This window comes from Enhydra lutris, unplaced genomic scaffold (assembly GCF_002288905.1).
Source record: "Enhydra lutris kenyoni isolate GAN:26980312 unplaced genomic scaffold, ASM228890v2 scaffoldscaffold9, whole genome shotgun sequence".
NCBI classification, from domain to species: Eukaryota; Metazoa; Chordata; class Mammalia; order Carnivora; family Mustelidae; genus Enhydra; species Enhydra lutris.
In genome coordinates, this window is record NW_019154093.1 from 7,412,648 (window position 1) to 7,425,454 (window position 12,807).

General features: G+C 37.8%; 1 protein-coding gene across 3 annotated transcripts in view; it reads left to right on the forward strand.

Moving 5' to 3' along the window:
* LOC111142870 (protein argonaute-3) overlaps positions 1-12,807 on the forward strand; it is a 145,738-nt gene that overhangs the window by 99,563 nt on the left and 33,368 nt on the right. For all 3 annotated transcript variants that reach the window (XM_022496241.1, XM_022496240.1, XM_022496242.1), the window contains 2 exons: positions 6,612-6,771; positions 8,261-8,351. In XM_022496241.1, coding sequence (XP_022351949.1) covers positions 6,612-6,771; positions 8,261-8,351 — 251 coding nt within the window. The remainder of the gene's footprint in view (positions 1-6,611; positions 6,772-8,260; positions 8,352-12,807) is intronic.

Sequence of the window (12,807 nt, forward strand, 5' to 3'; positions counted from 1 at the left end):
ACTCTTTGTGTTGTACATGTCTGTGGGTTTTGATAAATATATAACATTGTATATACAGTGTTGGGTCCCGAATATTGGGTCCCCCAAATGGGTCCATGGTCAAAGGAGCGAGACTGATACAAAGCGAAGGTCAAGCAAAGCTTTATTTCACGCCAAGCATCAAGAATCCCACCGACCGTCAAACAGACCGGTGGGGGCCGCCCCTTACAGAGAGGACGACCCCTCCCTGCTTTCCAGACAACTTTTAAAGAGCAAAGGCCATGTGGTTGGGCCTGGCCACACACAGGTGGCCAATGAGATTGCAATACACAGAGAAAGCTGCACAGTCATGCTAGGTCACATATGGGTGGCCAGTTGAACTACAGTTCACCCCATAGACATTTGCACTAGCCTATCACCTTGGTGAGAAGTGGCGCCCAAAAGGCGGGGACCACACTCCTTAGTAGCTAGGAGAGAGTATGCGCCCCCACTGATTGAATACCTCCACCTGGCCTGACCCACCCTTGTATCTGGACTTTGTTACCTGGCATTGGTTTCCCGGACTTGCTTTTAAGTAAGTTCCCCTGGGGAGTGGGGGGGAGTCAATTTAAGTTTTACAACAAAATGGCAGTTCAACCGGGGTGGGGCCACTCTGGCTGAATAGGCCCTTACAACAGTATCATAAAGAATAGTTGTACTGGGGGCGCCTGGGTGGCTCAGTGGGTTAAAGCCTCTGCCTTAGGCTCAGGTCGTGATCCCAGGGTCCCGGGATCAGGCCCCGCATCGGACTCTCTGCTCAGCGGGGAGCCTGCTTCCCCCTCTGTCTCTCTGCCTGCCTCTCTGCCTACTTGTGCTCTCTGTCTGTCAAATAAATAAACAAATAAATCTTAAAAGAAAAAAATTAAAAAAAAAAATAGTTGTACTGCTCTAAAAATCCCTTGTATTCCACCTTTTCATCCCTCCCTCCCTCTCCTCAAAACCGTGGTAACCACTGGCCTTTTTATGTCTTTACAGTTTTTCCTTTTCTAAAACATTGTGTAGTTGGGACTCATGCAGTATCTACCCTTTCCTAATTGGCTTCTTTCACTTAGCAGTATGCATTTAAGGTTCCTCCATGTCTTTTCGTGGCTTGATACGTAATTTCTTTTTATTGCTGAATAATATTCCATTGTATGGATGTACCACAGTTTGTTATCCATTCATCTATTTTTACCTTGCTTCCAGTTTTTGGCAATTATGAATACTGCTGCTGTAAACATTCATGTGTAGGATTTTGGGTAGGCATAAGTTTCCAACTGACTTTAGTAAATAAGTAGGAGCGCAAATGCTTTATCAAATGGCAGTACTGCCAAATTGTCTTCCAAAATGGCTGTACCAGCATGCCTGGCTGGCTCAGTTGGAAGACCATGAGACTCTTGATCTCCGGGTTGTGAGTTCAAGCCCCACATGGTGTGTAGAGATTGATTACTTAAATAATTAAACTTTTTTTTTTTTTTAAGATTTTATTTATTTGACAGACAGAGATCACAAGTAGGCAGAGAGGCAGAGAGAGGAGGAAGCAGGCTCCCTACCGAGCAGAGAGCCCAATGCGGGACTTGATCCCAGAACTCCGGGATCATGACCTGAGCCGAAGGCAGAGGCTTCAGCCCACTGAGCCACCCAGGCGCCCCTTAAATAATTAAACTTTTTAAAAAACAGCTGTACCATTTTGTATTCCCACAGCAGTGAATGAGTGTTCCTGTTGCACTGCATCCTCAGCAATGTTTGATACTATCAGTTTTTTGGATTTCAGCCATTCTGATAAGTGTATGGTGTATCTCATTGTTGTTTTAATTTGCAATCCCTTAATGACACAAAATGCTGAACATCTTTTCATACGCTTATTTGCCATCTATATTTCTTTAGTGAAGTGCCTTTTCCAGCCTTTTGCCCACTTTTATGTTGTGGAAGTGTTCTTACTTTTCAGTTTTAAGAGTTCTTTGTATATTTTGGTTTTAAGTTATCATATATGTATTTTGCATATATTTTCTCTCAGTCTGTGACCTGTCTTCATTCTCTTAACAGTTTCTGATATTAATAAAGTCCAACACTTTTTTTCTTTCGCAGATGATGTTTTGGGGGTTATAATTAGAAACTCATTGGCACCCCAAGGTCACCTGAGTTTTCTTCTGTATTACTTTCTAGTGGTTTTATAGTTTTGTTTTTACATATAAGTTTATAACCCATTTTGAGTTAATTTTTGTGAAAGATAAAAGGTCTGTGTCTAGATTCATTGTTTTGCATGTGGATGCTTTCTCAGTACCATACCAAAGGCTGTCTTTCTCCATTAAATTGCCCTTGCTACTTTGTCAAACATTAATTAACTGCATTTGTGTGAGTCTGTTTCTGGTATCTTTATTTGTTTTGATTGGTCTGTATGTCTGTCAATTTGCTAATACTGCACTATCTTGATTAATGTGGCTTTTTAGTAAGTCTTGACGTCAGGTAGTGTCAGTTCTCTGACTTTGTTCTTCACTATTGTGTTAGCTATTCTAGGTCTTTTGCCCCTCTATGTAAACTTTGGAATTAGTTTGCAATATCTGCAAAGTAACTTGCTGAGATTTTTAGTGGGATTACATTGAATCTATCAGACAGGCTGGAAAGAATTGACATCCTAAAAATGTTAAGTATTCCTGTGCTTGAAGATGGACTGCCTCTCTGTTTAGAGCTTCTTTGATTTCTTTATCAAAGTTTTCTAGTTTTGTATAGATCCTGTACACATTTTGTTAAGTATATCTTTCTTTTTCCTTTTGGTACTAATATAAATGGTGCTGTGTTTTTCGTTTTAAATTCCTGTTGTTTATTTTCGGTATTTAGGAAAGTGGTTGACTTTTGTATATTTTTGCCTTGTATCATGCAGCCCTACTAGTTCCATGTATCATGCACTTTGTAGTTCCAGGCTTTTTAAAAATTCTTTTGGATTTTTCTGCCTAGACAGTCATGTACTCTGTGAACAAACAATTTTGTTTGTTCATTCCCAGGCTGTATACTTTTATATCCTTTTCCTTTTGTTAGCTAGGAGTTAACAGTATGGTGTTGAATAGGAGTGGTGAGAGGAGACATCCTTGCATTCTTTCTTATTTTAAGGGGAAAGAATCTAGTTTCTCAGGAGTATGAATAATGTTAACTACAGGTTTTCTGTATTTTTTTTTAACCAAGTTGGGGAAGATCCCCTCTAATCCTAGTTTGCTGAGAGTTTTTGTTTTTGTTTTAAGATTTTATTTATTTATTTGACAGACAGAGATCACAAGTAGGCAGAGAAGCAGGTGGAGAGAGGGGGAGGGAAGCAGGGAAACAGGCTCCCCGCTGAGCAGAGAGCCAGATGCTAGCTGGATCCCAGGCCCCTGAGATCATGACTGGAGCTGAAGGCAGAGGCTCAACCCACTGAGCCACCCAGATGCCCCTTGCTGAGAGTTTTTATCATGAGCATCATGAAGAAGTTTGTTAAATGCCTTCTCTGTATCTACTGATACGATCATGATTTTTCTTTCTTAGTCGCTTAATGTGATCAGTTGCATTAATTGATTTTCACTTGCTAAATCCCACTTGGTCATGGTGTATAATTACTATACATTGTTGGATTCAGTTTGCTAATATGTTGAAGATTTTTACATATACGTTCATGAAAGATATCAACCTGTAGTTTTCCTTTCTTGTGATGTCTATACCTTGTTCTGGTATTAGGGTAACGTTGGCCTCAAAATAAGTTAGAAAATATTCCCTCTGCTTCTGTTTTCTAGAAGATAACTATAGAGAATTTGGTATCATTTCCTATTTAAATGCTTGGGAGAATTCATCAGTGAAACCATCTGGGCCTGGTCCTGTCTTTTTGGAAGGTTCTTAATTATTGATTAAATAATTATTGATTCAATAATTCAATAAAAACGTGGGGCTTGGACTCATGACGCTGAGATCAGGAGTCAGCCATCTAACCCAGCCAAGCCACTCAGGCGCCCCTGATTAAATTTCTTTAAAAGAAACAGGCCCATTCAGATTTTCTATTTCTTCTTTGTGAGTTTTGGTAGTATCATTCAAGGAATTGTTCCACTTCATCGTTATCAAATTTGTGGGCCTATCATTCATAATATTCTTTTATTATCCTTTCAGTGATCATGGGACCAATAGTGATGACCTTTTTTTCATTTCTAATATTAGTAATTCATGTCTTCTCTTTTTTTCTTTGTCTGCCTGTTTTTCAGTTTCATTGACTTTTGCTCTGATTATTAGTATTTCTTTCCTTTTGTTTGTTCCAGGTCTTTTTCTTTCCCTATTTTCAAAAGTAAAAACATAGATTATTTATTTTAGATCTTTTTCTATTATATTGAATTCCATACCATAAATTTCCTTCTAAGCACTATTTTCACTGCATCCCACCACAAAAAAAATTGTCTTCTTAATTAAGTAAGCTCTACACCCAACATGGGACTCAAGCTCACAACCCTGATATCAGGAGTCACGTGTTCTACCAAGTCAGCCAGGCACCCTGCATCCCACAAACCTTTGTTAGATTGTGTTCCGTTTCCATTTAATTCAAAATATTTTTAAATTTCTCAAGACTTCTTTGATCCATGTGTTACACAGAATTATGTTAATATACAAATATATTGAGGGCACCTGCGTGGCTCAGTCGGTTAAGCATCTTCGGCTCAAGTCATGATCTCAGGGTCCTGGGATCGAGCCACACATCAGGTTCCCTGTTTAGCAGAGAGTTTGCTTCTCTCTCTCCCTCTCCCTCTGTGCTGTCTCTCTCTCAAATAAATAAATAAAATCTTTAAAAATACACACACACACACTATATTGAGAATTTCCAACAAATACATTTGTATTTCCTAGCTGTCCATTATTGGTTTCTATTTTAATTCCACTATGGTCTGAGACCATACTTTGTATGATTTCTGTTAAATTTGTTAAGGTATGTTTTTGGATCAGAATATGGTCTGTCTTGCTGAATATTCCATGTAAGTTTGAGAAGAATGTCTGTTCTTGCTATCATTGAATGAAGTATTTTATAAATGTCTTTTAGATTCAGATAATTAATGGTGCTGCTCAAGTCAACTGTTTCTACTTTTTTTACAGCAGCTGCACCATTTTGCGTTCCTACCAGTAACGTACGAGGGTTCCAGTGTTTCCACATCCTGGCAATACTTGTTGTCTTCTTTCTGTTTTTTTCTTTTTTATAATAACCATCCTAATGGGTGCGAAGTGGTATGTCATTGGGGTTTTGATTTGCATTTCTTTTTAGTTAGTGATGTGGAGCATCTTTTCCTGCGTCTGTTAGTCATTTGTTTCTCTTCTTCAGAGATATTGTATATTTAGAGTCTCACACAGTACTAACATATATTAGATGCACATTAAATATTTGTTGAATGAAATAATGAACCTTTTTGGAGGGCAATTTGTCAGTATCTATAAAAATGTTAAATATAGGGTGCCTTGGTGACTCAGTTGGTTAAGCGACTGCCTTCAGCTCAGGTCATGATCCTAGAGTCCCGCATTGGGCTCCCAGCTCCACAGGGAGTCTGCTTCTCCCTCTGACCTCCTTGCTCATGTTCTCTCTCACTGTCTCTCTCTCAAATAAATGAATAAAATATTTTTTTTAAATGTTAAATATATATGTTTCTGACCCCTCAATTCTACTTGTAGAAATTTATCCTGAAGCTATAAGTTATAGAACCAAACAAAAATAAATGTATAAGGATATTATTTATAGCATTGTTTGAAACAGTGAAAACCTAGGGGCACCTGGGTGGCTCATGTGTTAAGTATATGCCTTTGGCTCAGATCATGATCCTGGGTCCTGGAATCAGACCCTGCCACAGGCTTCCTGCTCAATGAGAAGCCTGCTTCTCCCTCTCCCGCTCCCCCTGCTTGTGTTCCCTCTCTCGCTCACTCTCTTTCTGTCAAATAAATAAATAAAATCTTTTAAAAAATAAATAAATAAAATAATCAGACTAACTGCTATTGTTACAAATAAGAGCAACTTATATGTTAAGATTCAGAATATACTATATGATTGAGTGAAAATGACAGTTTGCAAAATAGAATGCAAGTTTGGTTTTTAAATGTTTTCCATATGTTTTATAAGAAAAGTATGTATACTGAACTCTTCATGGTAGTTACAATGGCTAAGAGGGGGAAAGTTACAGGAACCTTTTATTCTGTACACTGTAAAGGCTCTATTTTCAAATTGAAAGTTGGAAAATAAGATTGAAAATTCTAAGTATACTCTGAGTATAATTGCATTAAAATAATATAAATGAGAAAATTACTGGAAGAAAGTACAATAAAATGCTAACGGGATTATCTGTATTTTTCTTTCTGGTTTTTCAGTTATTATGGTTATACTGTTTTTATGATGACAGAAATATACTTTGTTCTCTAAAGAATAAAACAACTGGGAAAACTATCACTAAATGTGTAAGCTAATCTTCAAGGCAGTATACTTTAAATTTTAACAGGATTGTTTTAGTGTTTTTATAATTTTTGGTGTCCTGTAATACAGTAGTGTATTTCAAGGGGGGAAGTATAGTACCTTAATTTTCAATAAAGTTTGACCTTTTTTCTAATTAGAGGTATTTGCATTTGTTCCATAGCGGAAGTGAAACGTGTAGGAGATACACTTTTGGGTATGGCCACACAGTGTGTCCAAGTCAAGAATGTAATAAAAACATCCCCTCAAACTCTCTCAAACCTGTGCCTAAAGATAAATGTTAAACTCGGAGGGATCAATAATATTCTTGTACCTCATCAAAGGTAAGATAAGCTAATCACTTAACTAAATTTTAATTATTTTCTTAATTTTTTTGTATATTGCTATATCTAAGATCAGTGTAAGAAAGGGACAATCTTGTTGATTCTTGCTATGGAAGATAAGTAAACATTTTAGAAAAGAATTTCAGGCAAGATTAAGAGATTCCCTTGTGAAAATCCCCTCCCATTTCCATTTTTATTTAGTATATGCAGAGACCCTCCTGCCTAGTTAGAAAGTATTGAGCGTTTTATTTATTTTTCTGGGGAGCTCAGCTTAACGAAGTTTCTCATTATTTGATAGTCATCTTCAACCTGGAACTATGAGGTTACACACTCACCTAGCAAGTAAGGAAAGAAGGGAGGGTCTTGAAGGGGGCATATGAATTAAGTAAATCAGTTAAATAAGCCATATCAATCCCTGCTACAGTCAGTGGGACAATAGGATTTACTGTTAGATCTCCGTCATGTCTAAGAGCTCTTAGGAAGTGTGACATAATGACTAGAAACAGGTGCTGGGGAAGACGTTATTTGGAGAATTGGACATCTGGTTTTCTTTCAGTAGTTAAAGCAACTAGGGCTTTAAAAAGTTAAATATCTTGACCAGTGCTTATCTGCACCACAGATAAGCATTAGAATAAGGATAGACCCACATATATTTGACACAAAGCCCTTTTTCCCCCGTTTTTCCTCTGCTTCCTGTTCCTGTTAAATAGATGAGAATCATAAATGAGATGGCTACAGAATTTTATCAACAAGTCCACAAGCTGAGAGACAGTCATTTGAATCGTAAAGGATATAGTTTTCTATTTTTTTTATTTTAAAGATTTTATTTACTTATTTGACAGAGACACAGCGAGAGAGGGAACACAAGCAGGGAGAGTGGGGGAGGGAAAAGCAGGCTTCCCATAGAGCAGGGAACCCATTGTGGGGCTTGATACCAGGACCCTGGGACCATGACCCGAGCCGAAGGCAGGGACCCAGCGACTGATCCAGCCAGGCATCCCAAAGGTCACATAGTTTTTTAAATAAGATGAACAACTAGCTACTTTAAATAATACATTCTCAAATTTATACTTTTGCCCAGGGGAGGGGGAGTAGTACTTTTTCAGTGTAAAGTTTAATGATGCTTTTTCTCATTAAGAGATAACATAGTTTAAATGTAAGTAGATTACAGAGTGATACAAGCTGGTGGGTTAACATAAGGAAGTTTATCATTTTTTGCCTGTTATGAAGAATGCTAGCCCTTTGCAACCAGCAACATCACTGGTTAAGGCAGAAAGTTGCTCTGAGTAAGACATTGGATAGACCCATTGTGATAGCTTTTACTTCATTGAGTTAGGAATTCATGAATCAAGAGACTAAAGCAGTAGTTCCAGCCTTTGAGGCTGTTCTGTGCTGTGTCAGTGTCTTGCAATTGTGTTGCAATAGTATAAACAGATAAATGCATAATGAAAATATGAATTATCTAACTCTTTTTAAAAATGTGTTTAAGACCTTCTGTGTTCCAGCAACCAGTGATCTTTTTGGGAGCAGATGTCACTCATCCACCAGCTGGTGATGGGAAGAAGCCTTCGATTGCTGCTGTAAGTGTCATTAGGCAGGTTTAGCTCGTCTAAAGTTTAGATGATCAACAGTTTGGTTTCAGCTTTTTTAATTTTAATGACACTCTCTTTGAGACCAACTTTTATAAATATGTATCTCTAGACTCACCTTTCGGGGCACCTGGGTGGCTCAGTCGTTAAGCATCTGCCTTCGGCTCAGGTCATGATCCCAGGGTCCTAGGATTGAGCCCCGCATCGGGCTCCCTGCTCAGAGAGAAGCCTGCTTCTTCTCACACTCCCCCTGCTTGTGTTCCCTCTCGCTGTGTCTCTCTCTGTCAAATAATAAATAAAATCTTAAAAAAATTAAAAAATAGAATCAACTTTGGGACGCCTGGGTGGCTCAGTTGGTTAAGCAACTGCCTTCGGCTCAGGTCATGATCCCGGAGTCCCGGGATCGAGTCCCGCATCGGGCTCGCAGCTACATGGGGAGTCTGCTTCTCCCTCTGACCTTCTCCTTGCTCATGCGCTCTCTCACTGTCTCTCTCTCAAATAAATAAATAAAATCTTTAAAAAAAAAAAAATAGAATCAACTTTGAAATATTCTTTGGATTTTTCATTCCTGATTTGGGGCTACAGGTTACATATATGTTTATTAAATGAAGCTTATTAATTGTATTACTCAAGTCTTTTGTTTCCTACTTTATCTATCTGGCCTATGATTGTATATTTTCAGTTAGTTTTTGTTCCAAGAGTTTATGCATTTCAGTAGTGTCTCTGTTACAGAAAGATGAATTGCATAAAACCTTGGTATATTGCTTTTTTTTTTTTCAGTGTACAATATCTTCTACCTTTGTCCCATCTAATACTTTTTCACCTGAATTTTTTGTTTTAATACTGCCAGTCTGGGCACCTGGGTAGCTCAGTCAGTTAAGCGTTTGCCTTCAGCTCAGGTCATGGTCTTGGGGTCCTGCTATAGAGTCCTATGTCTGGCTCCCTGCTCGGCGGGGGAAGTCTCCTTCTCCTTCTTCCTCTCCCCCCGCTTGGGCTCATGCTCTCTCTCTCTCTATCTCTCTCTCAAATTGAAAAAAATAATCTTGGGACGCCTGGGTGGCTCAGTTGGTTAAGCGGCTGCCTTCAGCTCAGGTCATGATCCCAGAGTCCTGGGATCGAGTCTCACATCGGGCTCCTTGCTCGGCAGGGAGCCTGCTTCTCCCTCTGCCTCTGCCTACCACTCTATCTGCTTGTGCTCACTCTTGCTCTCTCTCTCTCTCTCTCTGACAAATAAATAAATAAAATCTTTAAAAAAAAAATAATAATAATCTTAATACTGCCACTCTTCCTTTTAACATTTGCCCACCTCTGTGTTTGGTAAAGTTTCTGTGTCGGTTCTTTAAAGTGTATTTTTTTTTTTAAAGATTCTATTCATTTATTTTATTTTATTTTAAAGATTTTATTTTTATTTATTTGTTTGACAGAGAGAAAAAGAGCAAAAGAGGGACCACAGGTAGGGGGAGTGGGAGAGGGAGAAGCAGGCTTTCCATGGAGCCGGGAGCCGTATGCAGGGCTCGATCCCAGGACCCTGGAATCATGACCCGAGCCAAAGGCAGAGGCTTAATATGTAGATGCCCCCTACATATTTTTTCTATCACCCATTATAATCTTTATGTAAATTTTAACAATCTGGTACATTTTATTTATCCATGAAAATGATAGTAATGTTAAAATTTTCACCTAAGATTCCAAAGCTATTTGCACTAGTGGAGGAAATTTGCTTTTAATCTGTTAATACATTAATTATATTGCTTGGGCACCTGGGCAGCTCAGTTGGTTAAGTATCTGACTCTTGGTTTCTGCTCAGGTCAGAATCTCATGCATCCTGAGATAGAGCCCTCTGTAGAGTCCTGTACTTAGTGGGGAGGGGAGTCTGCTTGTAGATTCTCTCCCCCTGTCCCTCCCCCGACTCATGCACATGCCCACTCGAGCTCTCTCTCTTTCTCTCTAAAATAAATAAATTTTGGGGGTGCCTGGATGGCTCAGTTAAGCATCTGCCTTCAGCTCAGGTCATGATCCCAGAGTCTTAGGATCAAGCCCTATGTCAAGCTCCCTGCTTGGCAGGGAATCTGCTTCTCCCTTTCCCTCTCCCCCTGCTTGTGCTCCCTCTCTTTGTCAAATAAATAAAATCTTTTAAAAAATAAAATAAAATAAATCTTTTAAAAAATAAATTATGTTGCTTTTTATTCTTATAGTTAGGCGTGAGTTGTCATTTCAGATGTCCTACAGGTAGTATAGAGCCACTTCTGATATTCATAAAAATGTTCTTATGGAAAATGGAATTATTTTTTCAAAGAAGAAATTCAAAAGACTTACTTTGGATTTGCTATTTTGAGGTCTATTTTCCAAGAAAGTTTAATTAAGCGTAATTGGATTGTTGGACTTCTGGGTAGTCATTGTCCTTTTCTACTGAATCCATTTCTAACAAATATCCACTTTCTTTTATTGTTAGTAGAATTTATTCATTGATTCTTTTTGCCATAAGGCTTTATTCCCAAGAACTTAAAGACCAGTGTGAAAAAATAAATTTAAATGATAATTGCCACATAGTATAATAGATATTTAATAGCAATATAAATTAAAATTTAGATTACAAAAACCTGGTGTGTTTTGAGAATGTTGAGAAATACAGGAAATTGGAGTATAGTGTAACAGATTGTGAGGCCTAATAAGCTTTTGTGTGGCTGTTTGTGCCATCAGAAGGGGTATGGATTTATGTTTTTAGTAGTGAGATACCATTCAGAAGAAAGAAATAGCTAGAGTTCCTTTTTTTTTTAAACCTATACAAGACAAAGTAAAAGCAGATACAATCCCATGTACATAGTAGTCAAGTTCTAGTTCATTTTTTAAAGAAGATTTTGTTTATTTGACAGAGAAGAGAGACAGCGAGAGCGGGAACACAAGCTAGGAGAGTGGGAAAGGGAGAAGCAGGCTTCCTGCTGAGCAGGGAGCCTTATGTAGGGCTCGATCCCAGGACCCTGGGATCATGACCTGAGCTGAAGGCAGACGCTTAACGACTGAGTCACCCAGGTGCCCCTCTAGTTCATTTTTTGAAAAACTCTTGATTATTTTCTAGTCTGACCTAACACAGAAGAGAAACAAGAATTTTCCATATTTTAGTTTCAAGTAATAAGTCATTAAGTTACAGGAAGTTAAGGACTATTTTGAAGTACTATTTTTATTTATTTTTAATTGAGGTATAACTGACATATAACATAATAGTTTTAGGTGTGCCGCATAATGATTCAGTATATGTACATATTTTTAAAAGAGCACCATAATAAATCTGATTAACATCTGTCACCATACATGATTATAAAATATTTTTCTTATCATGAGAACTTTTAAGATTTACTCTGAGCAACTTTCAAATATTCAGTACAGTATTATTAATGGTAGTCATCATACTGCATGCTAATACAGTACATCTCAATGACATAATTTATTTTTTAACTGGAAGTTTGTACCTTTTGACCCCTTTCCCCATTTCATCCATCACCCACTCCCTGCCTCTGGCAACTACCAGTTCATTCACCAAATCTATGAGCTTGGTTGTTTTTGTTTTGTTTTATTTTATTCCACATGTAAGTGAGGTCATATGGTATTTGTCTTTCTCTATCTGACTTTTCTCACTTAGCATAATGCTCTCAAGGTCCATGTTTGCACAAATGGCAGGATTCCATTCTTTTTTATGACTGAATAATATTCCACTGTGTATCTATGCCACATTTTTTTTTTATTCATTCATTCATTGATGGACACGTAGGTTGTTTTCACATTTTAGCTACTTTAAATAATGCTACAGTGAACGTGGTGGTGCAGGCTCCCATTTTTGAAGCACTGGTGTAAATACTACCCTGGGAGAAAGAGAAACTGGAGGCAGAGTGTCCACCTGCTTCTCAGCCTTGGCTCTGATCAAAATGATGTTTAGGCATTTTAAAAATATTCAGGTTCCAGAGATGATTCTTCAGTAGGTCTGTGAATAACTATAGTCAAGGTGAATTTTTAAGTTCATGCTTCAAAGTTTCCTTTACTTCAAAACACATAATAATATTAAACAGTATACACACAAAGAAAATTATGATAGTTACTCTCAAAACCAAGATGAACTTCTTTAAGGATTGAATGTAAAACATAAACATAATGCAATAAGTGGACCAGTGGATTCAAGCCTCTGGTCTAGGATGCTGCAGTAAGAGGAAAAATTCTTTTAAAGTTTATGAAGCTTAACAGTTCTAAGATGATATTTCAGAGTCTTAAGTATGGCTTCTGGGGTGGTTTACTAAAGATAAAAAGAGAAATCCAGGGTTTGAATGGGTCCTTTTATCTCCTTTCTCTTATTCTCCTTATCAGTGTCTTTCTGTCTCTTTTCTTTTCTTACTGATCTTTAAATATACAAACAACATCTATGAATTAGAATCTTACTAAAGTACAGGGGTACCTGGCT